Here is an 18,630-nt window from a genome sequence, read left to right on the forward strand (position 1 = left end):
CCAGCATCACAAGCCCTTATCTCATGGTTGAACTAGAGCGTGCTTTCTGGAAAGACACCCGATTTTGATTTTAAGATTTTGTGATGGACAATCCACCACATTTCTTGTTAAACTATTCCAATGATTAATTACTGTTGCTTAAAATTTGTGCCTTATCTCTAGCCCGAATTTACCTAGCATCAGCCTCCAGTTGCTGGATCTTATTATACCTTTCTTTGTTACATTAAAGAGACCTATATAGAAACCTTCTCCCTATATAGATATTTAAGCGTGTTATATTTTGCTGATCTCATTCTGATTAATTAGATTTAATGCCAAAGTTAACTTGAAATCTAGACAATTTTAAAGAAATTTTTAGAAGTAGTTAACAGCAACTATACTTGTTCCTGCATCTCGCTATTTTTGTGATTTTACAATCATACCTATTTCCCCCCCCCCAAAGGAAGTGTTTCTCTTCCCTATTGCTGTGTGAAAGACCCAGGCAAACAAAAGGATTACTGACTACACAGGAACAAGTGTGTCACTGAGTGCTGTCAAATGCAAGTCAACTAAAAAAAGAAGAAGAGAAAGTAACTTCTCTCTCTAATCTCTCTCAGTGACAGTAGTCATATATGATCAACACCCTGATGTGGTAAAACTTTCAGATGGAAGTGTTATTTTTAATATGACAGTGTCTCCAAGTTCAAAATGCAAAATGTTATGTGTATGCTGAGGAAGCTTGATATAAGAAGAGCTGAGCCATAACCATGGAACTCAATTCAAGAGTCACTTCCCAGAACGTAACTTTTCATAACTTACTTTCTTTTTGAAGAGTGGTGAAAATCCCACACTGGGGAGAAAAGCATAACTGAAGAAAAAGACAAAACAAAACCCGTCTTCCCCACCCTGCTCTAACCACTTGCTTCCCTAAAATCGTCTATTTTTCCTTATGTCACATTTGACCTAGTTCAGGTAACAACAACAATCATCCACCTCCTCTGCTCTCCCTCCCCGCCCGGGGGGGTTTTTGGTAAATTAAGGAGAAGTGGTTTGCATTGACTCCGGGGGGAGGGGAGACAGGCACGGCCAGCGGCGGAAAGCTCTCGTGCACGGACAGCGCCCAACACGACTTGTCCTTGTCTACACTGACCAGAGCCAATCGCGCGGCCGGCGGGAGCGCCCCCCCCCCCGCCATACTGGGCCCCGTGGAGCATTTTCCCACCTGCGCCCAGGCCAGTGGCACCGATCAGGAGAGAGCCGGGCGAGCGCTGCGCGGGGCAGAGCGGAGCCGCGGGCAGGGGTGCACCAGCACCAACACTTGAGCCCACCGGGACCGTCTCACCCCTTCCCCGGGGCTGCGGGGGGGGGGGGAGAGGCTGCCTGACGGACCGGGCTGGGGGGCTCCGCGCGCCGGGCTGCCCCCCCCGTCACTGGGAAGGGGTTCGGGCGCCGCAGGAGCGGGGCGGTCTGGCGGTCGGCCCGTCGCTTACCTGCCGAGCTCCCTGCCGGGGCTGAGGCTGTAGCGCTCGTGGAAGGGCTCGGTGCGGATCGCGGTGCGGATCTCGCTCAGGAAGCCGCCCCGCCGGCGGCCCCGGCCACAGGGAGGTTGCGACGGCGGCGCCCGGCTCCCGCGGGAGCGGCCCGGCGGGGGCTTCTCCTCGGGGCTCATGGCGGGGAGCGGGGGACGAGCGCAGCCCTTGTCCTTGCGGGTAACGGTCGGGGCGCGAGCCAGCAGCACCCGAGCCGTGGAGCCGAGCGGGCAGCTGTGGAGGCAGCCCGCCGGCCCGCACGCGCCGCTCCGAAAGGAGGGGGTGGGGCCGGCCGAGACCCCGCCCCTCACAGCCTCACCTTTGCCGGAGAGGGCGGGGCTGCCGCGACGCCAAAAAAAAAAAAAAAAAAGGCGGCAGGGCTGAAGTGGCGGTTGGCGGCGCCACCTGCCGGGCCCTGCACGCGCCGCCTCGGCTCATGGGGGGGAGGGGTTGCGTGTGTGGCCGCGCGCGCGCGTGCGTGTGCCCAGATTGGGGGCAGCCGCCTGCTGGCCTCAGCCCGTTCACGCGGGGGGGCCGCAATGAAAGCGAACGAGAAAGCGGCATTTCCCCCCAGCAGCCTCTTCCCGTTCCTGCACGAGCTGCCTCCCTGGCACAGCGGCACCTGCACTAAGGAGATGCGGTGACAGTGTGGCTAACTGCGCCCGTGCAAAAGTCCTGGCGTCCTCCTCTCCCTCCCCTCACAGCCACATCCCCAAATCCTCAGCTGATTAAAACATCACAAGCCCGAAAACTATAATAAAATTCGGGTTCTTATTGTCTTCTGCTTTTTGATATTTTACCCTTCATGGTTGCTGAGAAAGGCTTGAAAACATGAAGCCTAGAAATCAGGCGACTCCAGGAGCTGAGGCTTTAAGCAGAGCCCCAAATATTGCAAGACTAGGGATAAAATCAAGAGGGCTGGAAATGCTGCTCCACGCTGAGCGCTCCAGGCTGTATGTGTAATGTGTATAGTGAGCAGCTTGTGGGTGTGTTCATAAAAAACAGGACTTGTGTCCTGGCCAGATACCAGGCCAGAACTGTGTTGAAAATAAATAAGCCAGCTCATTCCTCTTTGCATGACAACATTTTTAAGAACTGTAATGCAACACATAATCCTTGCTATAAGTGAGGGTCAAACTGTGGTCAATAGGCCAAATACAGCCCATGCAGTTCTTTAATGCTACTCTAATATAAAGGAGCAGCTCACACCATAGGTGGATACTAGCATGCACTGTGGCTTATCTGCTTGGATTAAGGCAGAATATTACATTACTACTACTAAATATTAATTGTGTTACAGTAGCACCTACAGATATTACTTAAACTGTACAAATGCATAATAGGAAACGGCCCCAAAAAGCTTATAGACTAAGTAGACAAGCCCTTTCCCATCTTCCTTGGATGCCAATTTGACTGGGGCAGCAGAGCTACCTCAGTCAGCTTTCTGCTGGTGAAGAGATATCCTGCACAGGCATAAAGTGGCCTTGACCAACTGGAGTATGTGCTCCAGCAGAAACAGAAGGGGACCAGAGATTAAAAAAAAAATTAGAATCATGGAAAGATTTCCATACACTGAGTGACTGAAAATATTAGGACTGTTTAGAAAGATGTGATACAGATATATCAAACTGACTAGTATAGACAATTAGAGTGCTTCTACTTAGCCTCACAGTACAAAGACAAGGTATATCCAATTATCCTGAAAGGCAATACATTACAAGAAATATTAACATTAAATTAACATCGTCTACAGCCAAGCTCTGCGATACAACCGCATTTGCTCCAACCCCTCAGACAGAGACAAACACCTACAAGATCTCTATCAAGCATTCTTACAACTACAATACCCACCTGCGGAAGTGAAGAAACAGATTGATAGAGCCAGAAGAGTTCCCAGAAGTCACCTACTACAGGACAGGCCTAACAAAGAAAATAACAGAACGCCACTAGCCGTCACCTTCAGCCCCCAACTAAAACCCTTCCAACGCATTATTAAGGATCTACAACCTATCCTGAAGGATGACCCAACACTCTCACAAATCTTGGGAGACAGGCCAGTCCTTGCCTACAGACAACCCCCCAACCTGAAGCGAATACTCACCAACAACCACATACCACACAACAGAACCACTAACCCAGGAACCTATCCTTGCAACAAAGCCCGTTGCCAGCTGTGCCCACATATCTATTCAGGGGACACCATCACAGGGCCTAATAACATCAGCCACACTATCAGAGGCTCGTTCACCTGCACATCCACCAATGTGATATATGCCATCATGTGCCAGCAATGCCCCTCTGCCATCTACATTGGTCAAACTGGACAGTCTCTACGTAAAAGAATAAATGGACACAAATCAGATGTCAAGAATTATAACATTCATAAACCAGTCGGAGAACACTTCAATCTCTCTGGTCACGCAATCAGAGACATGAAGGTCGCTATCTTACAACAAAAAAACTTCAAATCCAGAGTCCAGCGAGAAACTGCTGAATTGGAATTCATTTGCAAATTGGATACTATTAATTTAGGCTTAAATAGAGACTGGGAGTGGCTAAGTCATTATGCAAGGTAGCCTATTTCCCCTTGTTTTTTCCTACCCTGCCCCCCCTCCCCCAGACGTTCTGGTTAAACTTGGATTTATGCTGGAAGTGGCCCACCTTGATTGTCATGCACATTGTGGGGAGAGTGGTCAGTTTGGATGAGCTATTGCCAGCAGGAGAGTGAGTTTGTGTGTGTGTGGGGGGGGGGTGGTGAGAAAACCTGGATTTGTGCTGGAAATGGCCCACCTTGATTATCATGCACATTGTAGGGAGAGTGGTCACTTTGGATGAGCTATTACCAGCAGGAGAGTGAGTTTGTGTGTGTATGGGGGTGGGGGAGTGAGAAAACCTGTATTTGTGCTGGAAATGGCCCACCTTGATTTTCATGCAGGTTGTAAGGAGAGTGGTCACTTTGGATAGGCTATTACCAGCAGGAGAGTGAGTTTGTGTGTGTGGTTTTTGGAGGGGGGTTAGGGGGTGAGAGAACCTGGATTTCTGCAGGAAATGGCCCACCTTGATTATCATACACATTGTGAAGAGAGTGGTCACTTTGGATGGGCTATTACCAGCAAGAGAGTGAGTTTGTCTGTGGGGGGGCAGAGGGTGAGAAAACCTGGATTTGTGCTGGAAATGGCCCAACTTGATGATCACTTTAGATAAGCTATTACCAGCAGGAGAGTGGGGTGGGAAGAGGTATTGTTTCATGGTGTCTGTGTATATAATGTCTTCTGCAATTTCCACAGTATGCATCCGATGAAGTGAGCTGTAGCTCACGAAAGCTCATGCTCAAATAAATTGGTTAGTCTCTAAGGTGCCACAAGTACTCCTTTTCTTTTTGCGAATACAGACTAACACGGCTGTTACTCTGAAACCTTGCACTTTCCTGTGAAGCTTTTGGTTACTGTATATTGTAGGACACTGGATTAGAAGGAATACTGGACTGATCTGGTAAGGGAATTTCTATGTTCCTAAATATGTTCTAACTTGGTAGGGCAGTCCCATTTCACTGTCTAGTTCTATGGAAACTGGAGTTTTCGCCTGGTGGGAAGGGTGGTTGTCTAGTGGATAAGAAATGGAGTATGACGGGAAGAAGTTAGAGGAATGGTCATTTTTATCCTACCTAACAACTCTGAAGCGCTACAGTTTCGCTTTAAGTACATTTTGAAGAAAAACCTTCTGTGACACTACCATTTAAAATAGACACTGCTAAAGCATTTGTCTCTTTTAAATGCAGAAAGACACCCTTTGCTACTGCCTGCCAATATCCAGAGCCTACAGCAGAAAAGATTAGTGAGGTAATGGCCCCACATATAGGAAAGGATTCTAAACCACCCAGTCATTGATCAATGATGATTCAAGGGTGAGTGAGTAAATCGATGACTGAGTAGTTTTGCAAATGCCAAGTCAGAGTTGCAAAATGAAATATTTTAAAAATAAATTACAAAAAAAAAATATAAAATTGAAAAGCAACAGAAATCAGAGCTGTGTTAGAGACTGACATTTTCAGTGCATATCTTACAGAGAATTTGTGTAAATGGTAATTGGGGCAGAATGTTATTGTTAAGCAATAAAAACTAGGAGTTAACTATTAGTTAGGAAGTTGTTAAGGTTGAAAGTACACATTAGGGGTGTTAATTAACATCCAGACAATGTGGTGTTATTTCCCCGGAATACTTCTACCTCCAAAATATGTACATCTAGAAATGAATGGTTAATTCTTGCCATATGTTCCCTCTTTACTTATTTTCACCTCAGGCAGGTTGCAGTTTCCTAGAAAACAGGGTCCTAGACCATTTAAGGTCCTAAAGATCACAATCAATGCCTTCAATTGCACCCAAAAGTTAATAGGTAGCCAGTATTGAGCAGGAAAGTACCAGTGTAATATGTTCATTCCACCTAATTTCTGGAGACAAGTGGCTGCATTCTACTCCAGAATGTGAAAGCATCATCTCTTCAATGGTAGAGCTAAATAGAGCACATTACAGCACATATGGCCAACGTGGGCTGCATAGGGCAGACAGGGTCCACGTTGCTCCTTTTCTAAAGAGCAGTAAATTGTATATTCCACCCTGCCTTCCTTGTCCAACGTGTCCTTTGCCAGCAGGGTTCTAGTGTGAGCCATGTTGAGACCTTTTGTTCACTATTGATGCAGCAAGTAGAAATTAGAGTTGAATATGTCCCTACCATACTCTTTGATATTCAGTTCACTAATATTTATTCTTTATTTCCAAATATCTGTTATTAAATTATATGTGGTATTTTTAGGACAACCAATACCCATGAAACTAGTTAGCCAATTGTGTTTACATACAAATCCGAGCATTGTTTTCCATCAGTATCAGTAGATCTGTTATTTATATTTTGTCTTTCATCCTGAAAGATCGTAAATACTTTACAAACTTAAACAGTTACATACTACACACAATAATCAATCCATCAATCCACCATTATTGAAATGCAGCCATATCTGGAGTGAAAAACCAGCCCAAAACAGCAGTTGTCCAGTAGTTTACAGAGCAGCACAAAACAATTCAGAACTGGAAGTGAATATATGTGTTTTCTAAATGGAACTGCAAGGGAAATGTAGGTAAGTAAAATACAATTACCTCAATTGTAATCTGGCCAGAGGAGAAGGGTCAATACTGGTCCTTTCAACAATTCCAGTGGGTTCTTTAAGGACTTCTGTTCTATATAGCACAAAACACAGATGCATGTTTTTTCTGTATGTGGCTGTTTTATACAGGTAGTTACAGGGGTGCTGGAACAATTTTTATAGTGGGGGTGCTGAGAGCCATTGAACTAAACTGTAAACCCTGTATATAATGGAAACCCCTTTAAGCCAGGGGGTGCTGCATCACCCCCCACACCCGTAGTTCCAGCACCTGCGGGTAGTTACAGACATTACGATACATACACCAATATATATAATTTTTCATAGCTTGATTCAGACTGGTTCTTCCAGTTTGGATAAACATTCATAAAACCTCAGATTTCTTTCATAAATCTATACAATCCATTCTAATATGTAAATTCCAATTCCTGCCATTCTTTAATTTAGGTTTCAGAGTAGCAGCCATGTTAGTCTGTATTCGCAAAAAGAAAAGGAGTACTTGTGGCACCTTAGAGACTAACCAATTTATTTGAGCATAAGCTTTCGTGAGCTACAGCTCAAATAAATGAGCTGTAGCTCACGAAAGCTTATGCTCAAATAAATTGGTTAGTCTCTAAGGTGCCACAAGTACTCCTATTCTTTAATTTGTTTATCTTTTTCTCTACCATACAGTAGGAAAGGCCTAAAGAAGGCTGTTAGAAGTTCAATGTTTTAAAGTAACAGAAAGATGGATTTGCTGCATCATTAATTAGAATTACCTGCTGAACAGAAAGGCAGTGAACAGAAGAACCATTTTGTTTAACTGGCTTGTGGACTGACTAAGTCAATTTGCCTTTCACTTCACTACACAATAGCTCTAGCAACTGGCATATATTGTAGATGGCTCAGCCATGATGTACGACTATGGAGTATATAACAGCACTGTAGCGTATAAGTGAAATTCACCCTTGTGCAGAGGGCCAGCATAAGGCCTATATACTACTTTAGTCTCACTTAAGTATTAAAAAAGAGGGCTTATGTGGGATGTAAATGGTGTAGCATAAGCCTTGTGCTGGCCAGCCTCAGAGGGGTGAATTTCAGCCTATGTGAACATAGCTTCATCCATTTAGAAGCTAGCTAATAGATATATTTAGATTGATCACAGTTACTGCACTGCAAAAAAGTTTGTGTGTGATTCCTCTTTTTTTTTTTTTTGCCTCTGTGTTAGTCTTTAGCCACATATAATTTAGAGGAGAGCTCTTGTTATGCTCAATTACACTCAGATAGTATGACAAACATTCGTTTCTGCTGATATCATTAGTGTCTTATGGTTCAACATTTTTTTCCTTTCAGCGTAGCATGTTCTAGGAATTCATTCTTTATTATGAGATGTATTTGGCCTGCAAGCAATAGAGAATGAAGTGGAGTGGAAGATAATGCCTCTCGGGCTTTGTTTAGGAGAATGTCCTTTGCATGCACCGAAGTGAAAGCCTGTTTTCAGTTCTGCCCTTAAGAAGTGGATCAAGCAATGTTGTATAGGAACATAGAATTTGCCTGAGTAGATCAGAACACTGGTCCTTCCAGTCTGGCAGACTAATTCTTCAGAGGAGGGTATCCTCCTCTTCCCAGTATTGAACATATTCATTTGAACATTGTGTGAAAGAAATAATTCCTTCTCTGACCAATGTAGTGATCAGTTTATACCTGAAGCATATTTGAGTATCCTTTATTCTTGAATATATAACTCAGCATGTTCTACAGATGTTAATAAAATTCATTCTTTAATCTAGTGATAGTACTGTATGTAACACCATGTTCTGCAACTGTAAATTCTAGTCTGACTACATGCTGTATGCAGAAGTGTTTTCTTTTATTTCTTCTAAATTGATATACTATAGTTATACTAACCTGAGGTACATCAGCCATGTACTCTTGAATTCATCTTGTCAACATGTAAGGCCTCACTTTCAGAGGTACTGAGTCCCAAAGCTCCCATTAAATTCAGGTGGAACTGTGGGTGCTCACACCTCTGAAAATCAGTTCCGCATGATGGGGTTTTTTGTTTTTTGTTAAAATTGAGCTGATTCAGTAGTCTGAAGACAGCAGGGAAACTAGGTTTCTTATCAGCTACAACTGTAGCAATTTCTTCAGTCTTCACATTCACTTTGCAGTTTAAACGAAGATGCACGGATCCATTAAGTGGCAGCATTAGGCACATATTTTCATTATTATTGCCAGCTTCCTGAGTTACTATTTGACCTGAGTGGAAGCTTTTATCTAAACTGCCTCTCATTTTGCACAGTGTTTGAGCAGAATAATTTGCGGAACAGGTGACTAAGCTCTCTGTAGGAAGATCTACAAACGTCCTTTCCTGGGACTCTTCCTACCCGTGGACATGGATTGCTATTTTGCAGCAGTTGTCACCCAGAATCTGAGTGCTGCAAGTAAATGTTACAACAATTGTTTTAATTAATTGTTTGCACTAAATATCTGTTACTAAATATTTGAGCATGGTTGAATGGGACCACATATAAAAGTCAGTATACCATCTTAATTCAGAGGAAGCACTTGGAATATCCCATTATAGTATAAGACTGGATAGAAAAATGCTTTCCATTTATATAATATTATTTATTTTAAGCCTCAAGAGCACCTCTCTTTGAATTTATAGTCACCTAACTCAATGCCCAAAAAGTAATAAAATCTTATTCTTCATAGTTAGGTTGATGGCTGAAGGACTTAGAAAGGACTTTTTTCTCTCATATACAATATTACAAGATTTGGGAACTATAGGAGGATAGCACATTCCTCTGCAACATCAGATATAGATCACAGCCAGACACAGGATGCTGGATTCAATAGAGCACTGGTCTGATCAAGTAAGGCAAATCCTACGGTCCTAGAGGTGAATTGATTTCATCACCAGTTTTGAGGCTTATTTTCAAAAGAGAAAGCAGACTGATCAGAAAAGTTGTACTTTTTTCAGTGCTTGTCCTCAGCAGTGTTCTAGAAATACAAACACACTAGCAAGTTACAGAGTTGTCAATAAAAGACCATGTAAGATATACTAAAATCAAATCACAGCTTGTACCCAAAATCTCACAGAAGATTCCAATGTTGCCACTGCTGCATTCCTGAAAAGCTCTTATCCGAGTTTGATGGTTTTAGGAAGCATGATAATTTATACTGCTTTAGTTAAAGATTGGTGGTAAATGTAAGGCTTTGAAGACTGAAAAATGAGGAAAAGGAGCTCATCCTTCAGACTTGATCCAGCATTCCCAAAAGTAGTTTGAAGCAAAATTAAATATGACATTAAAAAAAAATTAAAATAACTTATACCAGCAATTCCCGAACTATGAGCTGCATCCCATTCTTGAAATAGACAGAATTCGTGTGCTCCAATACAGTGTACAATTTAATTTTTTTTTTCATTGCCCCTGCCTCGTTTCATTAGTAGGGTCACTGGGCAGGGCATCAAACTACTCATACAAGAGCCTGGAAAAGCAGTCGTTTGTTTTCATGTAATAAAAAGATAAAAGGTCAAGGTGTAGCCACAAAGTGCTTGCTTTTCACAAAGACAGAAGAGTGATTTTTTTGTTGGCACTAAATTTTCTCACACAGCTCTAGTGTTTTGTGGCTTAAAGCTATAAAACTTGAGATAAAAATTCCTTCAGTCTAAGTCCTCCTATAAGCTGTTATCATGTGAAACCCTAAAACATCAATAATTTGCAAAAAATCACTGAAGGCTATTTGCAGTCTTGATGTGCTCTCCAAAGGCTTCTGTTGCATTTAACCGAAACGGGCTGTCACAGAATACTATGGGCCTGATTTTCATTTACATTGAAATCAGAGCAGTGTCGAGACCTTAGTGTAAAAGTATGGCAGGAGCTCCAGGGCATTCTCTGGCTAGTTGATGTCATCATTTACCACAAGCCCAGCAATTGTTAAGAGATCAACATTTACCCACTGATCACACAGTGCTATCTAGAATACAGTAGTCGAATTTTGTCATCATATTTGTCAGCATACTTTCTAAAAAATAAAACAAACTTTTGTACTATCAGGCTGGGACTGGCCCTAGGATGGTGCTCTTGGAGTATGGGGCCATATCTGTATACACTGAAGTGCACATGTCTAGGCCATTGAAGCTGCTATCAACCCCACAGTCATTTCTGTGCTTCCACTTTGTGGTGCTATGCATGTGGGAATCAGAGATAAGACACAAGGCCTGACAGACTGTGCAATGCAGACAACAGGCCAGATCCAACGCTGGTGTGTGCAAACACAACTCCTCAAGTCAATGGAGCTCCACCAGGTATGAATTTACCCCATTATGGTAAAATGCATCTTGCACAAAAGAAACTATTTTTAATAAACAGTACACATGATGCCATAACAAAGTGATTTTATTGACATTCCTGTATAGTGATATGATTGAATAGAAAGCGCAGCCTGAGTATCATGTGACATTTTTCTGTCAATATAAGCAAAATCAGTCCAATAATGAGGACTTTTACTGCCATTGACTTGTACGAAGTCTTTAACAAAACAATAATAGACATTTCTTTTAGATAAATTGGAAGCTGCAGGAAATTTGGCTAATGGTACAATATTTACTATACCTAGTACCTACTATCTACAGGCATCTGTTTGTCTACTAGAACAAAGGGACTACATGACTCACTAGGGAGAAAGTAACAATCCAATTTTTTGGACTTTGTGATAGCTGGAAAGCCTATCCCAGGTTTGTAGTATATTGCAGTCTTTTTTAATAACAAACTCTGAGGTACAGCAATAATAATAATAATAATAAAATAAGCACCACATTTGTTGTAGAAAGGTTTGTTGGTCTGCATGTGAGTGAAAGTGTTTAATCTTCACTGGGAAGCCCTGTTCATGTTGCTCTGAAGACAGGGTGAACATTCATGATTTCAACATAAATTAAAGAATTCTAAAGCCAAATTCATCCTGCTGGAACCCCATCCATATCAGCAGGATTAACACCAGGGATGAATTTAACCCTCCAGGTTATATTTATGTATGTGAGTATATATACATATGAAAATAATTAAAACTTTTTTTTTTACTCAAAGGTCTTAGCTGACTCTCCCTCCAAATTATGTCCTTTTCTCTACTCCCTACCCCACCTGGTGTGATGATTTCAATCTCCACTGTTTCCATCTGGGGCTATATCAAACATTTGTTATGATGAAACCTGAAAAAACAAAACAGTCTGGGTTTCAGGTTAGGTTGCAAATTCACAATTCGACCACAGTTCATTGAAATTTCATATGCACTTGAGCAAACTGGGTAACATTTATATTTTCTCATCATAACTTTACAAAACTCATGGTTTCTATGCAAAACTAAATGTAGCCTGGCCTATTTGCTTTCAGTTTTGTGGTGCCTTTGGACCCCAGAACTTAAAAGACTATCATTTACAACACTTATCTGTTTTTCTATTCTTTCCTTCTCGCAGCCTAAAATCTGTCTATCAATATAGATATCATATTTTAGCATAATGATAGAACACAACATTTTAAGAAGGGAATTGGGGTGAAGGGAATTGAATGGGTTATGATTGTTCTGTGCATCTTTAACCTTATTCACAGTAGTCTTCCTTGTGGAAAACCTTTTATTCCTTCCTGAGGAAGGGCTGAGAAAAAAATGACTCTCATGAATAATCCAAATTTTTACGATAAATGTGCAGATCTGCAGAATTCTCTCTCGTTTATAGGTAAGGAGTGGAATTTGAATGGAAGAACATGGGGAAACAGTGCATCTTGTGTACGTTTTTTTAAAAAAAGAAAGGATCAATAAATGGATAAGACAGAATGAATAGGTTGTTCCTGTTGTGAGATCTTAACTCCGAAACCATCACCAGAAATGCTATCCCAGAGACGTCAATGGGTGAAAATCACTTAAGAAGGACTTTGTCAGGGGAAGAGAATTAAAAAGGTAGGATCAGATGAAGTTTCTGGAGGGGAAAAAAAAAGATAAAATATGGTGTTTTCTTTTCCCAGTTTCAATGTTTTGGTGACAAGTCTAGTGAAAGCATGTGTAGAAGGATTATGAGGATGGGAAGGAAAAGAGTCATTTGTTTTCCCCTACTATTATTTTTGATCCAAGAATATGCAGGGTGTTTCTATTTTGATGCCATCAGAATCATCTGAGAAACCAGTTTTTTTGAAATATTTCCATGCAGGAGTGCTTTTGCCAGAAATTTTGATGGAAAATAAGCTGGCCATGTCATATATTTTCTTTATCCAGAACGCCAAGTTGCTTGACACGGTACCTGTCAAGTATGAAGATACCTGTAACCTATTCTAACCCCTAGCATATGGCCCATGTCAGAACCTGATCTGAAGAAGGAATGCAGGAGCGAGTCTTTCTTGTTTCAGTCTGGGGCTAGATGCGGTCTGTGCAAATACAAATGTCTTTCATTATGCTACAAAAAATAGTTTATTTTTTTAATAAAATACAGCTTTGAAATATTTTTAAAAATTCTAACTATACAGTTATCTAAAGGCTGGAATTCCCCCCTCCTCCCCTTTTTTTATGTTAGTGAGACAGCTCTTGATGTACAGTTTTCTTTGGCCAACCTGGGACCAACCAGATGGATACCTGTCTCTGCTTATTTTCTTGTATTGTTGAAGACACCGAGCATTAAATATAATGCATGTTGTTTTGTAATGATTCTATCAGGGATGAAACAGGAATCTTGCACAAAAAATTGGCCTTTGGGACCCAGCCTATGAGATGCTCCCACTGAATAGGGTCGAGATTGCTGAGCACACTGCAGCATCAGAGCCAGAGCCTTTGTGGCAATCCTGGTACAATGCAGTCTCCTATAATTCACCCTGATGTAACAGAGGCATAAAGAAGCAGGTTACGTAATTTTTGCAGAGCTAACACCCACAGTATATGACATAGAAATGAGAGCTGGGACCGAGGCTGTGTTTTTACACAAGTGTACAGCACCTAGCACAATGGTGCCCTGATTCATAGTTGGGGTCCCTAGTGGCTACCGTAATACAAATAAGCAAATAAATAAATTAATAAATAATGTAATAAATAAATAACAATGTGTATTCTAAAATAAATACTTAAAAGAAACACATAATAAAAATACTATTAAATGGCCATCAAATATTAGTGAAGTAGAATTAATGGAGCACTTTAAAAATTCATATTCTGATTAAACCAAAACATAGTATTTCTGCTTAGAAGCATGTCTTTACCTGTCACCATTAAGACATGCAGTAACTTTAAAATCTAGAAGAAAGTCATTCAAAAATATTAGAAAACAGTCATATACACATTAGCGTATTAATAGCTAAATATGTCGGTCAGTAAAAACGCATGGAAAGGCTGGGCCTGACTATGTTCTTTGAAGGGTAGGTTTATAAGAACAAAATGTGTTGGATGTTGAATGACATCTTTCTGACAGCTTTCTGAAGTATAACAAAATGAGCATAGTAACAGAGACACAGATGGGTGTGGTATCTGACTGCCATCTATTTCACGTGAGCTGTTGCTCATATCAAGATAGAATTACCCTGTATATTTCACTTAGTTTTTGTTATGGGTATTCTTTGACACTATCGTGCTCACTTCACATTTTCCCAGTTAAGACAAACACTTTCAATCCACAATAAGTTTTGGAAAACAAGGGCAGCAAAGGTTAAAAGTTGGAGACAACCAGTGTTGTGGGTTTGATTATAATAGCCTCAGCAATACCCATCAAAGACAAGAATGTTGCTGTGTGCTTTGCCTTTCCTGGCTTTGGAGCTGGAAGATGAAGCCCACAAAATTAAAGAATTTGAGGTCTCAATTAGGCACCAGAAAACAACTGGATCTTTAATTTGGTACCTAATGAGGCCATGCAGGTCATTGGGCTTCACTCCAAGAAGAATTGCTACAAATGTTTAAGCAAAAGAGAGATACAATCTCACTGCAGCTTCACATTTAACAGAACTTTGTCTAAACCCTTCTGTGCACAACCAATTCTGAGGTTATGGAGGTATGCATTTGACAACAAAGGGAAAAAACAACAACCAGAAGTTAGCCCTGCCTGACAAGAAATAAATGGCTTCTGATATAAGGGACAGGATTGTCTATACTTCTCATTTGTAAGGGGGTGTTTTAAACATCAGATTACAAAGAATCAGTAAACAGAACCCAAAGATATTAACAAGAGCAGAACATTCTTCTCAGTCCCCTTTTCTTTGTCACGTACAATATTTAGGTAAGGGATCCTTCTCCTTTATGCTACGTAATGAGACATCCTTCTTGAGTGTGCACAGATTTGTGCTTCTTGCGTGGTAAACATTACAATAGAGATGCCCCTCCCAAAATGTCTGAAGTGCAAGTTCTTTCCAGTACTGGCAAGTAACCATCCATAGCAATCACTGGAATACTTTGCATTGCATTACAGGGTGGTTTGTTTTTTTTAATGTCTTATCTGCATCATATGTCTGGGCCAGTTCCGGTTGATGTGGATCTTGAGTCCATGTATAAAAATTTCAGTTTTACTCATAGGTATCTCTATGATGGACGATATGGACAGGAAAAACAAGGATGGATGAAAGAAACACTTGACCACCTCCCAGGACTGAATTCAACTGGTAAGAAGTGAGATGAACTGTGGATTTGTTTAGAAGACACAGGCATATAGAAGCTTGGAATGGTTGATGAGGTTATTTATTTTTTAATCAACGTAGGTGGAAGTAAACATTTATCAACATTTGGTCAAGTGTAACATAACCTGCATTCGTATTTTTATTATTATTAATGGAGGTATGAGGAGATATACAGAAACCTTGAGACAGCTGTTTTTCTATTGCATACAGGTTAGCAGTCCATTGGAAACTGAGGATGAAAGCATGAAGGTTAGATCTTAGAGGGAGGCAGTTCTTCATGCACAGCTTTTGTCAATCCTGATTTTTGTTTTAAAAAATAAAAACATGGAAAACCAAGATCATATGATGGTGGGGAAGGAAGGTGACATCATCAGCCAGGAAAATACCAGAAGTGCCTGAATTCCCTCACTCAAGTCCAAACGTGCTAGTTTCTTCAACAGCTGTCAACAGCTTTTCATACAGCATAGAATAAGATGGGTAGGGTGGAAGATCCAAGCGGTTGAAACATGTGTGTGCCCTGCAAATGGAAAAATGCAGTGTTGTAAGTTTCATTTACTTTTAACAAATATATTAATGAGAAAACACTGCTTATTCTGATGAAAGTTCACTTATGTCCTCTAAATGGTTAAAAAGCTTTAATTAAATAAAGCCTAAGTGTTAAAATAAAAGCCCCTAAAATCCAAAGAGCCAGAAGATATTTTAAAAATATACATGCATCAATTTGAATTTATATATATATATATATACACACACACACACACACACAGAGACAAACTAAGCATTAACAGAAAGTATCTGTATGACAGGCTAGATCCTTCATTAGGCACAGAACCTGCAATAAGCTCCATGTGGGTGAATCCCCTGTGCAAATGTGGGGCTCACTGTGGAATTAAGGCCCCAGACTTCACACAGAGTAATATTCACTGGTGCCACTTTGGTTGTTTTCTGCTGTTCCAGAAATGCAAAGCAGCTATACATCTGGTTTAAGTGGCTGGTTAAGCTCTGCACTAGAGGACAGGTACAAAACGGTTGGAATGTATTGGTAAATTTGGCCCTGTGAGTGGAGTTATAAGACAGGGCTGACAACTGTAGGTTCAGAGGGAAAACCGGAAACACTACAAAACCGACTGCTTTGGGTGCCTGAAAGAGGAAGGTCTCTAGAAAGCAGAATGCTGTTTCTGTAGCTCACTTGTTATAAGGATGGGTTTTAAATATTATTATTATTTTTTATTGGTATTACTGTAACATCTCAGAGCTCTAGTCAGGGATGAGGACCCCATTGATTACAGTCTATATGTACTTACATGAGGAATTAATATTTAATAATGAGCTCTACAGTCTAGCACAGAAAAGTATAACAAGATCCAATGGCTGGAAGTTGAAGCTAGACAAATTCAGACTGGAAATAAGGTGTATATTTTTAAGTGACAGTAATTAACCATTGGAACAAGTTACTGATGTTGTGGTGGATTCTCTGTCACTCGCAATTTTAAAATCAAGATTGGATGTTTGTCTAAAAGATATGCTCTAGGAATTATTTTGGGGAAGTTCTGTAGTCTGTGCTGTACAGCAGGTCAGAATCTATGTATTGTATTAGGCACCGTGCAAACACAGACAAGATGTCCCTCTCACAAAGAATTTACAATCTAAGCTAGTTGATAAATTTTGAAGTTTTTCAACAAAATAGGGGACATGTTTCCCATGAAAAAATGTCCCCATTTTCCAACCAACTCTAGTTTTAAATCACGCTTGAGTCGGGAGAAAGATTTCCATTTGTATTCTGGCTTTGCTAAATCTTTTACTATTTCCTTTTCTTGTAGTAACCCTTCTGATAAAAAATCCTCAAGATTTAAAACACTTTTATGGGTCTAGGAGGCCCCAAGAATGGGAGGCTAACCCTAAATTACTTACAAAAATTGTTCCAGTCAGTTCAGCATAAAAATGCTATTTGATTTTTAGTTTTGAAACACACTGACCTTTACAAATATCCCCAACAGCCTCAAAGCTTTGCTAATTAGTAATCCATCATGCTGTGCTTAATCTATCTCTGTAGGGAGTGCACATATATGTCTCTTCTCCCCCCAACGCCCTAGGCATGGTGATGGGTGTTGTTCATGTCTGGTATTTCATATCCACATCAGGCCAGATCTTCAGCTACTGTAAAATGGCAGAGCTGCAATGAAGCCAATGGAGCTATGGTGATTTGTGAGAATCTGGCTCGTGGTATTTTTAGAATCAATCACCTTGTTTTACTTCCAGCTCTCAGATCTCATCCTTTAATGCATGTTATTTACTATGAACTGAAGCAGAAGAGCCCTTCCTAAAGTAGACTCTCTCTTAACCTCTGGTGCTCATTTGTTAGGCCAACCAAAAAAAACCAGGCTAAAGGCAGATTAGTTGGCATGAGACTTGCAGAACTGAAAGGGGAGATTATCAGGCACCCACAGTGAATCATTAAAAGCTATCAGGAAATTGAAACAGCCAGAGGCATAGTCTCCATTGCACTGCAGCATTTCAGTTAGGAGAGCTTTTACTAGTTTTTCTGAATAAAAGATTGTAAACTGGTTATTCTCTGAGAGAGTATGCAATAAAAGCAATTTCCTTTGGAAATGAACTGGGAACATAAAGGAGTTAGAGAAATAAATGAACCTTGAGAAAGTCATTATGATAATACATCTCACAAGTTAGTGCATCATGTAGTGTATGCATTAGAGATGAGTAGCCTTCCACCATTATTTGTGTTCCTCAGCCATCCCCACTAAGCCCTACCAATGTGTGTTAACCCCCTTCAGGAGCTAGAAGGTGGTTGAGTTCCCTTGGTCCATTCAGTCACCGGACTCTACAGAGACTAGCAGCAAAAGTGCTGATTAGAGCTACCTGCAATGGTGTTTACTGTGATGTGGACACCTGTCCACTAGGAACTGGACTGAGATAATCAAACTCATTTCAGTCAAGCCAGTGAACAAGCTTCTGATGTTGATGACTTTCAGTCACTCTTCATCTGGGCCAGATTCAGAGCACAGACCTACTCATTTTCCTATTACCAGTTCTCTGAAACAAAGTCCCTCAAAACTGAAGCCATTATTAACCTTTTGAGTGTCACACATAAAAAGCATTTAGGGGCAGAGAAGAATCTTCTTTGTGTTGTTCCTTTACAATTTGAATGGAAGGTAAGGACCTAACATACTGTATGTCCTCAGAGCCATACAAGTGGCCCTTCATTGGACATACAAGCAAATATTGGATTATGGGTTTGTACAGGACAAAGGCTTATGTAGAGGAGGGCTGCAGGTAAACAGCAGGGTAAGCAGATTGTTACGGGGTCATATGATCGGGGAGGAACTAT

General features: G+C 41.0%; 2 protein-coding genes across 10 annotated transcripts in view; both read right to left on the reverse strand.

Moving 5' to 3' along the window:
* The window catches only part of STK17A (serine/threonine kinase 17a), a 55,209-nt gene extending 53,452 nt beyond the window's left edge, over nt 1-1,757 (reverse strand). Inside the window, exon 1 of the mRNA XM_074945286.1 lies at nt 1,470-1,757. Within this exon, the coding sequence (XP_074801387.1) occupies nt 1,470-1,648 (179 nt within the window). The 5' untranslated portion in view covers nt 1,649-1,757. The remainder of the gene's footprint in view (nt 1-1,469) is intronic.
* Nucleotides 1,758-11,062: 9,305 nt separating this feature from the next.
* HECW1 (HECT, C2 and WW domain containing E3 ubiquitin protein ligase 1) overlaps nt 11,063-18,630 on the reverse strand; it is a 348,636-nt gene continuing 341,068 nt past the window's right edge. For all 9 annotated transcript variants that reach the window (XM_074945295.1, XM_074945292.1, XM_074945293.1 and 6 more), the window contains one exon: nt 11,063-15,801. In XM_074945295.1, the coding sequence (XP_074801396.1) occupies nt 15,690-15,801 (112 nt within the window). In that variant the 3' untranslated portion in view covers nt 11,063-15,689. The remainder of the gene's footprint in view (nt 15,802-18,630) is intronic.

This window comes from Natator depressus, chromosome 2, assembly GCF_965152275.1.
Source record: "Natator depressus isolate rNatDep1 chromosome 2, rNatDep2.hap1, whole genome shotgun sequence".
Taxonomy (NCBI): Eukaryota; Metazoa; Chordata; order Testudines; family Cheloniidae; genus Natator; species Natator depressus.